The sequence below is a fragment of the Salmo trutta genome, chromosome 37 (assembly GCF_901001165.1).
Source record: "Salmo trutta chromosome 37, fSalTru1.1, whole genome shotgun sequence".
Classification (NCBI taxonomy): Eukaryota; Metazoa; Chordata; class Actinopteri; order Salmoniformes; family Salmonidae; genus Salmo; species Salmo trutta.
In genome coordinates, this window is record NC_042993.1 from 26,762,150 (window position 1) to 26,781,304 (window position 19,155).

At 42.5% G+C, this 19,155-nt stretch overlaps 1 protein-coding gene across 3 annotated transcripts in view; it reads left to right on the forward strand.

The window, feature by feature from the left end:
* myom3 (myomesin 3) overlaps positions 1–19,155 on the forward strand; it is a 76,048-nt gene that overhangs the window by 50,012 nt on the left and 6,881 nt on the right. For all 3 annotated transcript variants that reach the window (XR_003872354.1, XM_029737665.1, XM_029737666.1), the window contains 15 exons: positions 2,491–2,674; positions 2,937–3,111; positions 3,422–3,543; positions 6,048–6,235; positions 11,116–11,242; positions 12,149–12,333; positions 12,462–12,576; positions 12,760–12,916; positions 13,220–13,326; positions 13,409–13,453; positions 13,683–13,819; positions 14,844–14,988; positions 15,326–15,385; positions 17,675–17,742; positions 17,880–17,987. Coding sequence is in view for 2 of the 3 variants with exons in the window: in XM_029737665.1 (XP_029593525.1) it covers positions 2,491–2,674; positions 2,937–3,111; positions 3,422–3,543; positions 6,048–6,235; positions 11,116–11,242; positions 12,149–12,333; positions 12,462–12,576; positions 12,760–12,916; positions 13,220–13,326; positions 13,409–13,453; positions 13,683–13,819; positions 14,844–14,988; positions 15,326–15,385; positions 17,675–17,742; positions 17,880–17,987 (1,923 nt within the window). In the remaining variant the exon portion in view is untranslated. The remainder of the gene's footprint in view (positions 1–2,490; positions 2,675–2,936; positions 3,112–3,421; positions 3,544–6,047; positions 6,236–11,115; positions 11,243–12,148; positions 12,334–12,461; positions 12,577–12,759; positions 12,917–13,219; positions 13,327–13,408; positions 13,454–13,682; positions 13,820–14,843; positions 14,989–15,325; positions 15,386–17,674; positions 17,743–17,879; positions 17,988–19,155) is intronic.

A 19,155-nucleotide genomic window follows, 5' to 3' on the forward strand; every position in this document is an offset into this window, starting at 1 on the left:
TCTTGTCACTAGTTAATTTGCTTTCTCATGAACTAACAACAAACGTTCCTGTGATGTGCAAGGAATGATTCCAAGAGACCATTCCCTTAATGTCAAATAGAACATACCCAGAACGCGGTTACCTTGTTCTCAGAACTTAAGATATTAAGTGTACAAAACATTAGGAACACCTGCTCTTTCCATGACATAGACTGACCAGGTGAATCCAGGACAAATCTATGATCTCTTATTGATGTCACCTGTTAAATCCACTTCAATCAGTGTAGATGAAGGGGAGGACATGGTCCCGTGTGGCTCAGGTGGTAGAGCATGGTGTTTGCAACGCCAGGGTTGTGGGTTCAATTCCCACGGGGGACCAGTACAGAAAAAAAACAATGTATGAAATGTATTCACTACTGTAAGTCGCTCTGGATAAGAGCGTCTGCCAAATTACTAAAATGTAAAAAATGAGGAGACAGGTTAAAGATGGATTTTTAAGCCTTGAGACAACGATTGTGTATGTGTGACATTCAGAGGCTGAACGGGCAAGACAAAATATTTTAGTGCCTTTGAACGAGGTATGGTAGTAGGTGCCAGGCGCACTGGTTTGAGTATGTCAAGAACTGCAACGCTGCTGGGTTTTTCACGCTCAACAATTTCCTGTGTGTATCAAGAATGGTCCACCACCCAAAGGACATCCAGCCAACTTGACACAACTGTGGGAAGCATTGGAGTCAACATGGGCCAGCATCCCTGTGGAACGCTTTCGACACCTTGTATAGTCCATGCCCCGACGAATTGAGTCTGTTCTGAGGACACAATGGGGTGGAACTCAAATATTAGGAAGGTGTTCCTAATGTTTTGTGTATGTTCTAGACACATTTCATTGGAACGTTGCAAGATATTTAGGTATCCAGTTTTCTGTTGGGTGAGGAGAATATTCCATCAAAGTCCCACCAAGCATACACAGAACATGGTGTCCATGTTCTCAGAACATAAGATGTTCTAGACAAGTTAAATGAGAACGTTGCAAGAACATTCATGTGCCCTCCAAATCTTGTACACGTCACTTATTGATGCCGAGCCAATCAAGGCCCTGATTGGTGAGCCACTGACCCATTCATAGCTCTTTGTCTGTTGGCAATGTTAGGGATACTCACTCACACAGGTGCTTTTAACATAGTGTTTTCAACTTACATATTTAACACACATGATTATATTGTGCATGTTCATTTATGCAGTAATTATTATTCAACATGTGCTGACCTGGGATTTGAACTCACATATGATCAATAAAATGTTTTCTTGAGTGTACTTTTAACAGAGCTGAGATTTACTTCAAAGTGTATTCACCAAACCGGTTGTTTCAGATCTACATAAGTGCTTAGGGAGGGGGGTTAGGGTTTTGTCTGGACAGGGCCTCTGGCCCAATAAGCACATGTCCTAAAGACATCGAAACGTTGATGGAATATTCTCCTAACCCTCGAAAACTGGACGCGTTAATGTTCTTGCAACGTCCCATAAAACACGTCTAGAACATTAATGTTGTATAATCTGATACATTCTGTTTGACATTAAGGGAATGTTCTCCTAACCTTAACACCAAAACATGCTGAAATGTTTCTCACAAGGTTTTAGCTAACAGATAGAATGTTCCCCTAACTAACGGAAAACTGGACAACTGGACATTATTACCTGTAACATTACAAAAACGTTCTCTCTCCCCATAATTGTTAGCTGGGTCAAAGCTCTCTCTCTAGGCTTTGGGGGTGATTAAAAGTATAACTTTTGGTTTTCTAGGTTCACGGTTGTGAATTAGCCACAGTTTTTCTTCTGGTTTAGTTTTAACGTCAAGGAGGTTTTATAGTACATGTTGTGGGTGTGTTCGTACATGGCCACCAAACTATAAAGGACACAAGCGGTCCTATTTTGATGAATGTCTTACAATGACTAAAGTTTGTCAAAGTTCTGGTTTATCAAAGTCCTGGGGGGGGGGGGGGGGGATCATTCATTTTACATCTCCCCCAAAGTGCCCCAGTTCTTCAATATCAACCAGGACTCTGCATGCTAGATGCCCAACAGCTTGCAATTACAATAATGAGAAGAAAAGCGGCAAACTGCCACAGGAAATTGCTTTTTATTGGACTTTTATAAGTAACTCTGTAATAAAACTGTCCAATCCATCAAAAGCATCTGAAATTACCAAGATCTCCCGCTTCTGTTCTGCCCAGGAATATTCAAATATTCAAATATTCCTGGGCTTGCCCTTGGGCTTGCGCTTTATAATCGCTGATCTCCTTTTAACACTGGGTTTTATTCAAATGTACATTTTAAAAAGGATTAAAAGATATGGGAGCCAAGTTAATGGAGCAGGAGAAAAGATAAATAATAGTGAGAAACAATTTGATTAATCACTGTATGTCTGTCTTTCTGCCTACTTCTCTTTCCATCTACCTCTGTGTCTCTTTCTGCCTGTCTCTCTCTCTGTTCGTACTTCCTTCTGTCCATCAGTCCATTGCAGGTAAAAACAGCTGGCAGCTGGCCAGCATGGACATCACGGTGGGCTCTCCCAGGTTCCCCATGTTTAACCTACAGAAGGGGAAGTCCTACTGCTTCCGGGTGCGCTCCGTCAACAAGTTTGGCGTGAGCGAACCCTCAGAGCCGAGCCCGCCAATCTCACTGGGACAACCCCAAGGTGAGAGAGAGGAATAAACGTATTCTTTCTTTAATGTTATACTAGTTCCATTGATATGGATTTGTGTATTCTCTTATAAATAAAAAACAGTTCTAGGGTTATTCTACAGGGACAATGTTAATCATTTTCATCAAGGTTGGTTCTTCCTTCAGTACCTTATCTATGGAAGAAAGTTTTTCAAACAGGGATGGCTTTAGATAGAATGTTTTTTATTTTCCTAAGAGTGTGCCAATCAGCTGAGCTCACTGTGTTATCCTGTTAGCTGCTCCTGCTCCAGCCACCTCCGTCTTGGCCATCCGAGACACAGATTCTGCTGTCCTGCTTCAGTGGCAGGAGCCCAAGGAGAAAGAGGGCATTCTGGGATACTACCTGTACTACAGCGAGGCTGGGAAGCAAGAGTGGAGGACGGTCAACAACAAACCAACCACCAACACCACGTACAGTGCTGAACTCACTGTGCCATTTAAATGAACTGAGCTCCTCTTTTTTGAAAGCTGTTTATATTGTGCATTGGATAAATGTTGTAGTTTACTCTCTTGCCACTAATTCTACAACAGAACATGATGGGACAGTTTCCAGGACACAGATTAAGCCTAGTCCTGCTCCATTGACATTTCCAGTTAAATTGCTTTTTACTCCATAGAACCATCCCAATGTAGAAAGAAATGCTTAGGCATTAGGGCTATATGAATAGTCAAATTTGACATTGCAACACCTAGGCCTAAATGAGGTGTTTTTTCCTCTCAGGTTTACAGTCCATGGTCTGAAGTCGAAGAAGGAGTATGTGTTCAGAGTGAAGTCTGTGGGGCGAGCTGGGAACAGTATCTACTCCAACGAGTCTCCCCCTATCCTGGTGAAAGCAGCTCTCAGTGAGTACCAGACAAAAACTGCTGACTGACCCACAATGGTGGACATGCTCCTGGGACATATTCATTAGGGCAAACTGAAATAATGAAACAAATAGAACTAGTGTTTCTTATTGGACAAGTTCAGATAGTTGCTCCCTTTTTTCCCCGTCTGTTTTCAACGAATCACGGAATAGTAATTAACTAGGAAGTCAGGGCACCACGGAAAATTTTTGTTTTTAGAGTGTCAATTTCACGAATATATCATATCTTATCGATTACAGTCTTCTAATAATGTATTATTACCTCATCAGTCATATTCTGAATGTCGCAAACCCTTGGATATCTGCACGAACTCTAGCACAGATCATGAATCAACGATATACAAATTGGCTTAATTATTTATTTACTAACTAACTTAATCAATCACAGAATTACATAAACACACACACACAATAGGTCATACATTGGTTATAGAAAAGTCCCTAGTGGGCTAAGCCGATATTACAGCTTGGTAGACAAAGGAAAGGGGTGGGAACAGTTCAAGAGTAGGAAGCTCTGAGAGTATTCACTGTAATACAGTTGATAACTACACTCATAGAAATTGCTAATACTTTGAACATGAACAACCATTCATTCGAAATTAAATTGCAAATGTCATATTTACGAGTGTATGCCTTTGCTGTCCCTCTCTGCGATCGCTGGTCTGTCTGCTGGATAGTCAGATGACAGAAAGCCTCTGGTTTGTCCACCAGAGATCAATGTCTGTTGTAGGTTGTTATAATGGATACTTCAGAGTACCATTAGGAAATGTTCTCAGATCGGATGCGTTTACCAGACTAAAGTATTTAAACAAATCCAGCTTGAGTAATTGTTCTTTAGTTTGTAGATTTCTTAGCCAATTCAACGTGGGAATGATCTCCACGTTCTCTGGTCTTGTCCTTTGGTAGAGTTGCCAACCATTTCAACATGTAGCGACAGCTTCCATGTTTTCTGGTCTTGTCCTGGAGTTGTAGTTTAAACCACTTCACACACCAGCGTCACCCGGCATGTTTTGGTCTCTAGAGTGATAGCCATTCCAACGTGGGGACCTCGTCTGGCATTATCTTGACTCTAGTTTGTAGATTTCTTAACCATTCGAGACGTCCAGCTTACCGTGGGTCTCTTTGGCATCGAGTAGTACTTCTTCTCTGTTGAAAGTTTCAGAGTTCCAGCCATTTCAACGTGGGAACTCCCGTCCCTGTGTTTTTGACTAATGTACATTTTGTCAGAAGTCCTTTATAAGCACTCGCCTTGGAGGGCGGTTCCATGACACCTGATGTAATGTCTGGGCTCACAGGGGCGTTCTAAACAAGTATCTCGTTTAGAAGGCCAACATCACATTACATCTTCTCACAAATAGTTTCATATTCAGTCATATATTTTACACAACCATCAGACGCAAACCCCATAATTGAGAAGTGGACACAAAGAAAGACACAGTAATGTGTGTTTCCTGTCCTTCATAAGGTCACCAAATGAAACATACTCGACATGACTGTCCCTTAAGTGTCGACGGACCATTCCCACATTGTCAAACATAGAAATATTTTTTAATTCTCAAATTTTGGGGATTAGGAGTTTTGTCAAGAAGAATGTCTTTGTGCTCCCTCAATACTCCATGGCAGCAAAAAGAGTTTCTCCCAGGAATTTACGACCGTTGTAAAACCTGTGGTGGGAGAGAGATTGAGAGGGGGAGGGGTCACGATATACACCCAAAAGGGCCACGTCATGACACAGGGAAATGTGTTTATACCTGTGAATGCTTTCGTAGTGATCTCTTATTTACACTTTCACTGGCTAATTTAAGTGATCATGTAAATAAGTTGGGGTCCATTTTCTTTTTCAGTCAGTCTTTGTTAGTAGCCAAGGCTTGTTTCTCTGTATTCTCCTTTCTCTTCATCAATCTATTCCTGATCTCAATTCACCATTAGTTCATAACAGCCTCATGAACCCATTACATGATGACAGGTATTAGATATAATGGGTAGGCTCCTGATTTATTTTGGTTTGTCCACAAACACAGTGAAATGCATAGACTTGTGATGAGGCAGGAACCTGATCAATAACTACGGACTCCTCTCACTGCTGTCTCACCCTATAATAGTATGTCTGATAATAATAATAACATGCACTCTGCAGGCTGCTACACTGTAATGACCGCTCATTTTAGCTTGCCACTCACAGTGATGCCAGATTCCGAATCTGGACTCGGATCAGTTGATGTTATAGCTGAAGTCCAATACTTTGTGTCTGGAACCCTGTGTGGCCTTAAATTAACTGACCTGATACATGGAAGTGGCCAGAATAGAATAGAATGGAATGGAATACAGAAGAATAGAAGCTGATTTGCTATTTATTCAAAACACTATCCATCTAAACTATCTATGTAAATGTAAATGTAATACTTTTTTTGTTTGTCTCTGGGCAGCTGGAGGAAAAGTATAGCATGCCCAAATTTTCTTCTCAAATACATCTCCCCTTCCCAGTCGCCCCATCCCCTTCCTCTGCCATTGCCCTGCTGCTCTGCACTGGCTCTGAGATGATTCTCACCTGGAGAGCCCCTGCTAACAATGGAGGAGACCCTGTACGAGGCTACTACCTAGACCAGAAGGACAAAGAGTTGGACGCCTGGAGAAAGGTCAACACCAAGCCTGCCAAGGAGAGGCAGCACAAGGTGAGGAAGAATCTGGTGCCAGTACCCAGGTTTCACTGCCGTTAGAATGTTGGGTCACATTTGACATGACAAAGGCCCTCTACCAGAGTAATGTTAAGGGATAAACGCTGATGCTCTGTATATTATCTTGTAAATAACTGACGACTTTTATCCCGCTTATACTACAGTTGCCAGAGAAAACAATACAGAAGCACATATTTACCGGTAGAAATTACATGTTTTAATTGATAGTAAATTCATTCTTTTTCATCCTCCCACCAAACCTGGTCATTAGTTCTATCGGTTAGGTAGCCAAGATAGCAGGAGGAAGATAAACTTCTGAGCGGAGTTCCCACATCCGGTTTTCAGAACATCTGGTTGTTGGCAACTCCACTAAGGCTAGTTTGCCAAAGACATGACCCAGTTGTCCATTCTTTGCGATTTTTGTCCTTAAGGAGACACTGTTCATTACAGTAGAGGAGATCACATTTGCATATCAAACACTAGGCTAGAAGCTACTGTGGCTAAATAGTTTGTTGCTAGCAAATCTGCCAATATGACAAACAAATTCAACAATACCAGTTGGTGAAAACAGCTGGTCAAACTACAAACACGTGGGAGGATTTGACATCATAGCTTCAACTGCGTCATGAAGAACCGGAGAAATGCATGTTCATCCCTCACCACGGTAGATCATCAGATGCTGCAAAATAATTATATGCAAAAGCAAATGAATGCTATCTAGCTAGCTAAGTTTTCCCTCGCTGGACCGGCGTTTACAATGTATCCTATTTCGGTTTGCTTGGCTGTTTTGGCTTTCTGTAACTTTGTAGCAAGTATGGTCTGCTTGGTGCAATGGTTTAGAATGGGGAAAAAGGCGCCCATTGTTGGAACTACTTCAGAGGTGTCCAATATCTTTTCCAACTGTCCTGTATATCTACATGTAATGCCCACTCTAGAATGCCTTCCTAGCTAATTATTCAACAATGCCATGGTATAACTAAAATGTAATAACCAACAGGGGCACAACTTTCACATTCTGAAATTGCATTTTTGTCCCCTCTGGAATACACCCCATTAGAACTAACGTCTTTGTATCTACGTAGAAAACAGAATTAGTGGTGGTCAGAGAGCTGAACATAAGGCTCCAGGGGAGGTATACTGGAGGAAAAAAACACATTCCCTCTCCTACCTTAGCTGTGTTACTAGGCAACGAGTGGTGGTGCCAATGGAGACTAATGGAAATTGTCACCTGTCTCTTTTTGCAAAGGAAATGACAGGTGTCCTGTAATTTTATGGCGTGCAAAAGAGTTATAATTAAGCAATAAGGCCCGCGGGGGGTGGGGTATATGGCCAATATACCACGTCTAAGGGCTGTTCTTAAGAACAACGCAAAGCGGAGTGCCTGGTCAAAGCCCTTAGCCGTGGTATATTGGCCATATACCACAAACCCCCGAGGTGCCTTGTTGCTAATATAAACTGGTTACCAACGTAATTAGAGCAGGAAAACGGTCTGATAGTCCACGGCTGTCAGCCAATCAATATTCAGGGTTCAAACCACCCAGTTTATAATGTTGTTTTTAGAGTCAACAGAACAAAGCAATTCAAAGTCTGCCATACTGCAAAATAGTTCAGAAGTTTGGAGCAAACCGTGCTTTTTCACTAACCTGGGTCTTGTTCAGGAGGCAGGGATGTAATGTCCAATAAGAAACATTTGTTTTCGTCTTCTATTGCAAAACATATTGCTACGGTGGTGTGCCCTTATGTCCAAGGTATTTAACATTGATCTGCTTGCAGGCATTAATGAAAACACAGTGGTCACATGCAGTGCCCTCTGTTGGGCGAATCCAGGCCCTACAACTGCCCAGTCTTCCAATAATAGTTCCTCCCATCTCTGAGTTCGCTTTTTGCTCTTATTTTTACAAGCTGCTCACTTGCTGCCTCCATGTAAATTAGATTCATTAGAATATTGATCCAAGGCGTCATGCTCGGGACACTTTGGTCTTCCTGCTTGTGTAAGTAAGCCAATGTAAATTATTTTACCCCCTGAATCCTTTCCTTTCACCACCACTGGTTTAGCAGTCAGGCAGGCATGTCACCTATCCAGCCTCATTAGAAGAATGTCTGAGATATGAACCCTTAGGATTTTTAGTTATCTCACTTAGTTTGGAATTCCACCACCATTTCGACCGCAGTGCCTTTACTTCCACTGATTCAGAATCAGGTGAACTGATTCCATCTGGTGGCAATAAGTTGAATCGACAGACACTTTGGGACGAACGCACCTTATCCCCTACCCCCGCTATTCTTCACCGCAGAGCTCCAAGCAGCACTGACTAGGTATTGATTTGATGAAGAGGCTTTTGTTGTACCTAAGTAGGGCTAGCCTAGTGACCAATCTATAAATATAGGAGGCATCGTCTTTCGATGGTGTGATTCCTATCACACTTAAATAAGCCCCTCAGGTTTGTCTATTGGTAGCCATTGTCCAATGGCTCAGTCCCCCTAAAGCAGAATAACTTCATAGGCGATAAGGACTTTAAAGGCTAAGTGGCTGTGAATAAAGGGTTGGGATCGATGATGTGAGTCCCCTTCCTAAAGCCAGCCAAACTACACTGGCAGAATTTATACTTTGCTTTACAGTATGTGGCTCAGTTAGGATTAGCCGAGTTGTTCTCAACTGTACAATGTACACTACCGGTCAAAAGTTTTAGATCACCTACTCATTCAAGGGTTTTTCTTTGTGTTCACTATTTTCTACACTGTAGAATAATAGTGAGGACATCAAAACTATGAAGTAACACATATGGAATAATGTAGTAACCAAAACAGTGTTAAACAAATCAAAATAAATGTTATATTTGAGATTCTTCAAATAGCCACCCATTGCCTTGATGACAGCTTTGCACAATATTGGTATTCTGTCAAACAGCTTCATGAGGTAGTCACCTGGAATGCATTTCAATTAACAGGTGTGCCTTGTTAAAAGTTAATTTGTGGAATTTCTTTCCTTCTTAATGCGTTTGAGCCAATCAGTTATGTTGTGACAAGGTAAGGGGGTATACAGAAGATAGCCCTAATTTGGTAAAAGACCAAGTCCATATTATGGCAAGAACAGCTCAAATAAGCAAAGAGAAACGACAGTCCATCATTATTTTAAGACATGAAGGTCAGTTAATACGGGAAATTTTCTTGAATGTTTCTTCAAGTGCAGTCGCAAAAACCATCAAGCGCTATCATGAAACTGGCTCTCATGAGGACTGCCACAGGAAATGAAGACCCAGAGTTACCTCTGCTGCAGAAGATAAGTTAATTAGAGTTACCAGCCTCAGAAATTGCAGCCCAAATAAATGCTTCACAGACTTCAAGTAACAGACACATCTCAACATCAACTGTTCAGAGGAGACTGCGTGAACCAGGCCTCCGTGGTCGAATTGCTGCAAAGAAACCACTACTAAAGGACACCAATAATAAGAAGAGACTTGCTTGGGCCAAGAAACACGAGAATTGGACATTAGACCGCTGGAAATTTGTCCTTTGGTCTGGAGTCTAAATTAGAGATTTTTGGTTCCAACCAGTGTGTCTTTGTGAGACGCGGTGTGGGTGAAGGATGATCTCCGCATGGGTATTTCCCACCGTAAAGCATGGAGGAGGAGGTATTATAGTTTGTGTGTGTGTGGGGGGTGCTTTGCTGGTGACCCTGTCTGTGATTTATTTACAATTCAAGGCACACTAAACCAGCATGGCTACCACAGCATTCTGCAGCGATACGCCATCCCATCTGGTTTGTGCTTAGTGGGACTATCATTTGTTTTCAACAGGACAATGACCTAGCACACCTCCAGGTTGTGTAAGGGCTATTTTACCAAGAAGGAGAGTGATGAAGTGCTGCATCAGATGACCTGGCCTCCACAATCCTCTGACCTCAACCAAATTGAGATGGTTTGGGATGAGTCGGACCACAGAGTGAAGGAAAAGCACCCAACAAGTGCTCAACATATGTGGGAACTCCTTCAAGACTATTGGAAAAGCATTCCAGGTGAAGCTGGTTGAGAGAATGCCAAGAGTGTGCAAAGCTATCATCAAGGCAAAGGGTGGCTACTTTGTTTAACACTTTTTTGGTTACTACATGATTCCATATGTGTTATTTCATAGTTTTGATGTCTTTTTACAAATAAAATAAAAACCCTTGAATGAGTAGGTGTTCTAAAACTTTGACCGGTAGTGTACATCACATCAATGGAGTTGAGTAGAGACGAGAGTGTACGGACTGTATCTCTGACTACATCGAGTCGCTGTCAGTCGATAGTTCTAAAAATGTAAATACGGAAACCCTTACCGTGTACCTATGTTTGTCCTCTGTAGCTCCGTGCCTTTCTTCATTTGCTGAAATCCATAATTTCTTATAAAACGTTAATCAAATGCAACCACTGACTGTTTCCTCGTCTCGACTGACAGCGTCTCGATGTAGTTGGAGGTACACTCCTTCCACAGTCGTCGCAACCCAACTCCACCGACTTGTCCTTAAGTGTGGAGTTGAGAAACCCAGCTAAATTAGGATGTGAGAGCACAACCTCAGATTTAAGATATAATCTCTGAGAATATGCCCGAGGTAATCCAGATACTGTGTTGCATTATCTTTAAAAGGTACCTTTTTTGTTTTGTCCACTGTTTGTCCATGCAAGAACTGATGTACTGAAACTCAAAGCTAGCTGACCCTTGTTTTCTCAATGACCAGGGTATTGTTCAGTAGGCACCAAACAGAAAACCTGACCAATAAGAAATGCTCATTTCTGTTGCAATTTTTTTTTCTCAATGTTTTTCTAAGGTGTGTCCTAATGAACACAACCCTGGTTGTAATTTGTACAGTAACTGTTCATTTTGTGTTGTCTTATTTACAGGTCTGTAATCTGGATGGGGGGCATTACTATCAGTTCCGGGTTTTTGCTGCCAACGTGGTTGGTGTCGGTAAACCATCTGAGCCCAGTGAGGCTTTCCTGTGTGAGGAGTGGACCATGCCTGAGCCGGGTGAGGATGATGCAATCATCATGAAAACACACACACTCACTTCCGCATGCACATACACACGGACGCACACACACATGGTCGCTGTACACACACGCAAAGAGTACGCACACACACACACACACACGTTTACTCTCTAAAACACACACACATTCACACGTTTGCTCTCTAAAACACACACACACTCTCTCTCTTTCTCTCTCTCTACTCACTCTGCCGTTCGGTAATGGAGCAGTTCAGGGCTCAGCCGTGGCCAGCTGTGTTGGCCCCATGGTCTTTCTCATATAATGCTGCCTGTTGGGATATTCATATTGGAATTGGAGAGAGCCACACACCATTTATCCCACACAGACCATTAATCCAGCTGAATCCAGCCGGCTCTCCCCGTGTCGTAAATCATTTAAATGTGACTGAAAATCGTTACGCAAATTAACTACCGTGCACTGGCACTAAGAACGAAGGGGTAGATTAAGCAAAATCACTTTACTTGTTTTTTAAATGTTATTATTATTGTTTGTTCATTTCTTTATGATGGCCTGTTCTGTCATGGACAACTTGGCTGTTTATGGGTGATTATAGAACACGGGAAAGGGATAAATATCAATATTCTCCCTGTTTTAGCATGATTTTAAATCATGTGCTTGAATAAGCATGCATGTTGCAATGTGACCAATAGAAAATTCCAAAAAGTGCAGACCCTGCCCACCTAGCACTCCAGTCAGGATGAACCAAACACTGTTTTCAAATAGTACTTGTACCCAGACTGGTTGGTATATTTCTAACACAGTAGACACTTATCAATCCATGTACTGTATAGAATGAAAGACTGTATGGCTTGATACAGATAAACAAATGTGTTTTTTTCCATATTTCTCTCTTTGTGTTATTCTAACCCCACTCATCCTCCAGGCTGCCCTTATGACCTGGAATTCAGGGAGGTGAGGCAGAACTCTCTGGTCCTCCTGTGGGCAGCGCCTCTCTACGAAGGACAGCAAGGACCAATCACAGGGTACCTGGTGGAGCTGAGCGAGGGCGACCAATCACAGAGCTGGACTGCTGTGAATGAAGAGCCAATTGCAGATACCTTTTTGAAGGTTGGTGAGATATACTTGGTTTATGTAATAAGGATATAGATACATTGAAATAGAGTTAGTATGTTCTTGTTTTTGATAAGATGATAAAATGTATCAAATATTTCATTTTGGTGTGATTGTGTTCCCAGGTGTCAGGTCTCCAGGCAGGTCGGACCTATCGTCTCAGAGTGTGTGCCTTCAACAAGGCTGGAATGGGCATCCCTTCTCTGCCCTCTGAGCTTATCAGAGCCCAGACCCAACCAGGTGAGTCATTTTAGGGTTTTAGTTAGCCTGGTTCAAGGTCTGTTTGTGTTTGGCGTAAAAATGACCACAGGAGTTGGCAAAAGAGCACAAACAGGTCTGGGACCAGGCTTGATTTTAGCAATACAGGTCCCTGATGAACAATATCACCAGAATGACTTTTGATTCATGTTCTTTCTCCATCAGGCACCAGAGACATAGAGATTGGTGTGGACAATGATGGCTTCATCTTCCTGGCCTTTGAGGCCACTGAAATTACGGAGAAGAGCACGTTTGTCTGGAGCAAGAACTACAAAGAGGCTATTGAAGCTGGGAGAGCCAGGGTACTGTGGGAGAACAATAGGTACTGCAATGTTGTGTGTGTGTGTGTGTGTGTGTGTGTGTGTGTGTGTGTGTGTGTGTGTGTGTGTGTGTGTGTGTGTGTGTGTGTGTGTGTGTCTTTTACAGAGAAAGAAAAAAGTGACCTGTAGAGTTGAGAGAGGGCATGTAACCCATGAAAGTCTTGTTTACAATGCAAAATGTACTCCCTTTTCACTGAGCACTATGGTCCCATTCAGGCCTACTGAGTCCCCTGGTCTGTCCTTTAAGCCCACTGTCCTTCTAGCCGTCCTTTTAGCTAAGTGTCCTTCCTTCTGTCCCTCCCCAGGTCCATCCTAACCTTCACAAACGCCACTAAAGAGGACCTGGGCCTGTACACAGCAGAGATGAGTGACAACCCAAACATCTCTTCCAGTTTCACCTTTACTGCGGAAGGTACTTTGTACTCCAAGCTAAAGAAGACCTGCGCAAAAGATTGCTGCTCCCTGTAATTCTCCCTCTCTTTCTTTTCCCATAGATCTGGACAGACTGACCGAGCTCGGCTGGCACATCTGCCACCCATGTAAGACTTAGTTACTGTAATAATACAAGTCTCTATCACGCTAAAACAATCGATAGTATTCCTTTTCAAATAGAAACAGGCATTATAATATATTGTTCAACATCCCAATTTCAACAATCTATTCCCTCAGATGTTTTCTTGGGTAAGCCCTATTTTTCAATTCCTGTCGTTGTTGAGCGCCCTTCCTAGATTATTTTGTTTGCTGAAGCATTGTTCCCTCCTCCTACAGTGATAGCCCTGCGCTCCAAGTGGCAGGTGGAGGTGTCAGAGAAAGGAAACGTCCGTCTCTGGATGCAGACTGAGAGCCTGAGCAACGCTGCAGAGCTCCGCCTCATTCTCAACGACAGAGAGATCTCCAGTACTGCAGTAAGGAACACTTCAAAACACAGCCTATATGTTCTAATCTCAGAACCCAGAACTAAATCTTGTGCCTGCTAGTTGTCAGGAGAGAGTGTGTATGTCTCAAATGAATACTAAAACTAGCTTGGGTGTCAGAATGTTCCTGCTTTAAGCGATGGTGCAGTGATGTATGAATAGGAAGACGATGGCAAGTTGGTTAAAACAGAAATTGACCGATCCAGGCAAGTTATAGCATGTCTCCCAGAGGTGTGTATAACGCATAAGCTACTGCATTTTGCATACACACATTTATTTCTGAATATATGCAGATGGTTATCTGTTCCCGGATGCAATTTCATTTCCAGTGAAAATCTCCATAAATCAACGAAATGTAGATGTGCCACAAAATAGCTAAATGTTTATATTTTCCCATTCAAGTTTGCATTAGTAAGAGGTATTGACTGTATAGAAAGAGAAAGTCATCACAAACAATCCCAATTAAAAAGGTTTACACACACCATCATACTTGCAATTTCATTTAAACACACATCACCTTCATAAAGATTTTCACCAGAATATGCATAGCAATATGATAGCAATGTTGATTTGTTACGAAATCAACCTAAAAAATAACCACAGGTTGGAAGTCTACTGTCGGCAGAGGTTGTTGCAACAGATGTGGATTTTCCATGGGGTTAAACTGATTTTACACAACTTGCATGGTTTTTGGACTCAGTGTCTTGCACGTGGTTACTCGGTATGGAATAGCATGATTGCATCCATGCACGTGTGTTTACGTGCACGTCAACACTGCTAAGGGTTTATTACCAAATGACTACAGATGAGGATTTTGTGAATAAACCAAACCCCATTTCCCCCATTTTAGCCCCTTGCCTTGATTTGCTCAAATCGACATGCAAGTCACACTTGTAGAAGTTATTGTAAAAGCGTGGTTTCTGTGAGGTGTGCGTGCCTGCGTGTATGTGCACATGTATGTACATATGTGTACATTCATGTGCTTGTGTGCGTCCTCTCTCTTCTCTCTCCCTAGGCCCATAAGATTAACTTCAACAAGGCCAGTGGGCTGATAGAGATTCTGTTTGACCAGCTGTCTAAGGAGGACGAGGGCTCCTACACAGCTCAGCTCTGCGATGGCCGCGCCAAGAATCAGTTCACCCTGGTGCTCGTGGACGAGAGTGAGTCCATCTGGTCACCCAAACTCATTACCAGGATGTTCATACTACTGAACCGAGCTGAGCTACACCATGCTGTGATGAGCTGGCCTGTTTTCGCATCCACCATAGTTGCTGGAAGTGCTGAGCCAGCACAGCTTGCTTCAGATTGGCACAATAGTGTAAAAATGGCAGCTTGCTATTGCTATGAACTCTAAAGAGCAGTAAATGTTTGGCATGGCTTGATATATAGATTTGTTCCAATCGATTTGGTTATTGCATTCAATGTTACTGTCTTATAGTTACTACATATCCTCAGTGTGCTAGTAGGGATGTGACCCTGTGGTTGTGTCTTTGACAGAGTTCCGTCAGACACTGGCTCAGTCCATAGCCAACAGAATGGACTACAAGAGAAAGTCAGGTGAGTGTCCCCCTATTGGCCCCTAGTTCACCCCTGACCTCTGGGCTGGATCCAGTGCTTAATTTTGTAAATCGGGAGGTCCTGGAACACATAGGGAGTGCAGGCGGGGGTTATCCGGGGGGCTCTGAGGTACCGGAACTCATTGAGAAAAAAAGTGTCAAACACTAAGTGGCAGTGTAGCAGAGTAAACAGCCAAGTAGCCTACTGTCTATGGTGGTGAAACGGACAGCACTCTCCAAAGCATTTTAGACGTCACTGCAGTATGCCCACATACTTGAGTATAGCTGCGGGGCTTACGCAAGTCTGAATTTCTTATAGCCTAATTTTCCAGACATCAATGTACAGCAACATTTTTAGACGACACTGCAGACACATTATGCATTGTCCACACATACTCAGCTGTGGGGTTGACACGACCAGAATCTCATATCATTTTCAAGACATCAAATGTAGCAGTAGAACAAATATCACAATGTTGGAATATAACTTCAAATAAGATAAATCAGTGTATGCTAAATCAGAACACACATATGACAATATATAGGCCTTCCTGTGTGCTAATATGAAGCACATATTCAGATTACCTTCACAGTACCGAACAAGTTTGTAAAGGGAAAAAAATGTCCTACCTTAGTTTTCAAAACCTCCCGCAATGACTCTCCCCATGTCAAGTCCATTAAACTCCTAAGAGTCCATTTCTTGCTCAAAGCCATGAGCGGGCCTGTGGCTGGGACAATTAGCTTCCTTCTAAGAATTTTCTGAAGACTCTGGCTGTAGTGTCTATTATTTTTCATTTTGAGTGTTAAGTATTTAACATTTTTATTTAACCTTTATTTAACTAGGCAAGTCAGCTAAGAACAAATTCTTATTTACAATGACCCTAACCCGGACGACGCTGGGCGAATTGTGCACTGCCCTATTGGACTCCCAATCACGGCCGGTTGTGGACCAGGGTCTGTAGTGACGCCTCTAGCACTGAGATGCAGTGCCTTAGACCGCTGCGCCACTCGGGAGCCCTAAAAACTATTACCTGGGTATTCTCTTTAGCCTTGTCTATAAGGCTTGCTGCCACCAAATGTGCCTTGGTTCGGGCATGTTTAAAAACCTTTTTTTCTGAGGGCTTTTGTTTTGTTTTTTTTTACATCTGAGGCAGAGGATGTTAATTTATTGGACATCCCACCCACTCTTTTGCTAGTTTCATCCCTCCCAGTCATTTCTAGACCCAAGCTCCCTAGCTTTTTGCATGTTGTACAGCCCAACTTTTAATTCTACATGACAAGCCAGGGGTTATACATTTGATTATTCTTGAACTGCACCTGCTCTGAGCACTTCGTCGGTGGATGCACTGCCCCCCTCCCCCCAGCTCCCCGTCTCCCTCTCCCGCTGAGTCTGATTCGCTAGTAGGCCTACAAGCTAGTGGAGGTGCCGGTGGTGATGCTGAACTGGCGGGATTTGCAGCGCTGCTCGCTAAGGCATCGCCATCAGGAACAGTTTGACCCTCACTGCTCTCCTCCGGCACTGACAGTTCTCTGGCTCGTTCTGGGTTCGATTCACCATCTTTTTCTGGATTTTTGGACTTGAAAAAATGACGTCAAATTCGATTGCCTTTTCTTTTCCATTTTTTATTTGGCTTCGCACGATTCAAATTCAGTAGGGAGACGACCAGCCTAGGCTATGTAACGTGATTACATAGGGACCTCTTCACCAGCTGACCACCACTACCAAGACCTGTGTCAAGAGCAGTTACTTACCCCACCGGCCCTCCCCATATCTCTATGTACAAATAAGAGAGCAGGTCTGGAATCAGTGTGGCAGGATAGGATGATTACACAGAAGGATCACCATGCTTTTACATGATGGTGTTTTTGGGGGGCGGGAGAAATTACGAGAAGGCAACTTAATTTAACGCTGATTGCTTTTATTAGAATGTCTGCAGTGCGAACAGTGAAACAATTAATAAATCATGTCGCGAGAGGTACCGGATCGGGGAAAATAGGTGCCGGAACAAACAAAGTCAAATCTGAAAGATGCCGGATCCTCTCAGAGAGTTTCTTCCATCCGGCTGACCAAAGTCCATGTAGGATGTGTTTTTATTTACTGCCAACAGTAGATAAAGATCTAATTTCTGTGTGAAATACTCCTGCCAAATAGGCAGCTATAACTTTAGAACATAATATATAATGCTGCCACACCAGAATATAGCGAGTTTCATTGATTGACTGCCAGCAAAGACAGCCGCTGTATCTCTGGTCCAGTGGGCGCAGTTAATCATTCGTTCTGTTTTTCAAGGACCCTATTTTCTGGAGTTTTTGTCATGGACCGTGACAGAGGACTGTGAGTTTATAATCAAATGCAAGGTAATATATAAATATCCAATATGTCAACTTTGTTATGAAATAATCACATGGATTCTGTATTCTGATATGCATGTGTGTTGTTCTGAATGTATTCAGTGTTACTGTATCATTAGAATCCTGTGTCATTCTGGGTCCAGGTGACCAACGTAAGCAAGGATACCACTCTGAAGTGGTTCAAGGACGGCGTGGAGACTCCAGCTGTGTATGACCAGCAGACTGGAGTCAGCACCATGACTGTGCAACAGGTACACATACCAGATCCAGTCCTCATAGGGCTGGTTTCCTGAACCCAGATTAAAATGAATCCTGGACTAAAACACTTTCAATGGAGATTCTCTACTGTGAATGGCTTTAATACAGGACTAGGCTGAATCTGGTTCCAGGGAACTGGCCCATAACCCCACTATTTAGCGCACAACTGGATATTTGACCTGGTGACCTTCCGGCTACAGATCCGCCTCTCTAACTATTAAGCTACCAACCACCTCATATTTGCAGTATAGTAATGTACACTACCGTTCAAAAGTTTGGGGTCACTTAGAAATGTCCTTGTTTTTGAACGAAAAGCAAAATATTTTCTCTATTAAAATAACATCAAATTGATCAGAAATACAATGTAGACATTGTTAATGTTGTAAATGACTATTGTAGCTGTAAACAGCTGACATTTAATGGAATATCTACATAGGTGTACAGAGGCCCATTATCAGCAACCATCACTCCTGTGTTCCAATGGCACGTTGTGTTAGCTAATCCAAGTTTATAATTTTAAAAGGCTAATTGATCCTTAGAAAACCCTTTTGCAATTATGTTAGCACAGCTGAAAACTGTTGTCTGATTAAAGAAGCAATAAAACTGGCCTTCTTTAGACGAGTTGAGTATCTGGAGCATCAGCATTTGTGGGTTCGATTAGAGGCTCAAAATGGGCAGAAACAAAGAACTTCTTCTGAAACTCGTCAGTCTATTCTTGTTCTGAGAAATGAAGGCTATTCCGTGCTAGAAATTGCCAAGAAACTGAAGATCTCATACAACGCTGTACGAGATCTACCTCAATCAGCACGACTAACCGGTGCCTGTATGTAGCCTCGCTACGGTTATAGCCTCGCTACTGTATATAGGCTTTTTACTGTTGTTTTTATTTCTTTACTTACCTATTGTTCACCTAATACATTTTTTGCACTGTTGGTTAGAGCATGTAAGTAAGCATTTCACTGTAAGGTCTACACCTGTTGTATTCTGCGCACGTGACAAATAAACTTTGATTTGATTTGACTACTCCCTTCACAGAACAGCACAAACTGGCTCTAGCCAGAATACAAAGAGTAGGGGAGGTCCCAGTGCACAACTGAGTAAGAGGACAAGTACATTAGAGTGTCTAGTTTGAGAAACAGACGCCTCACAAGTCCTCAACTG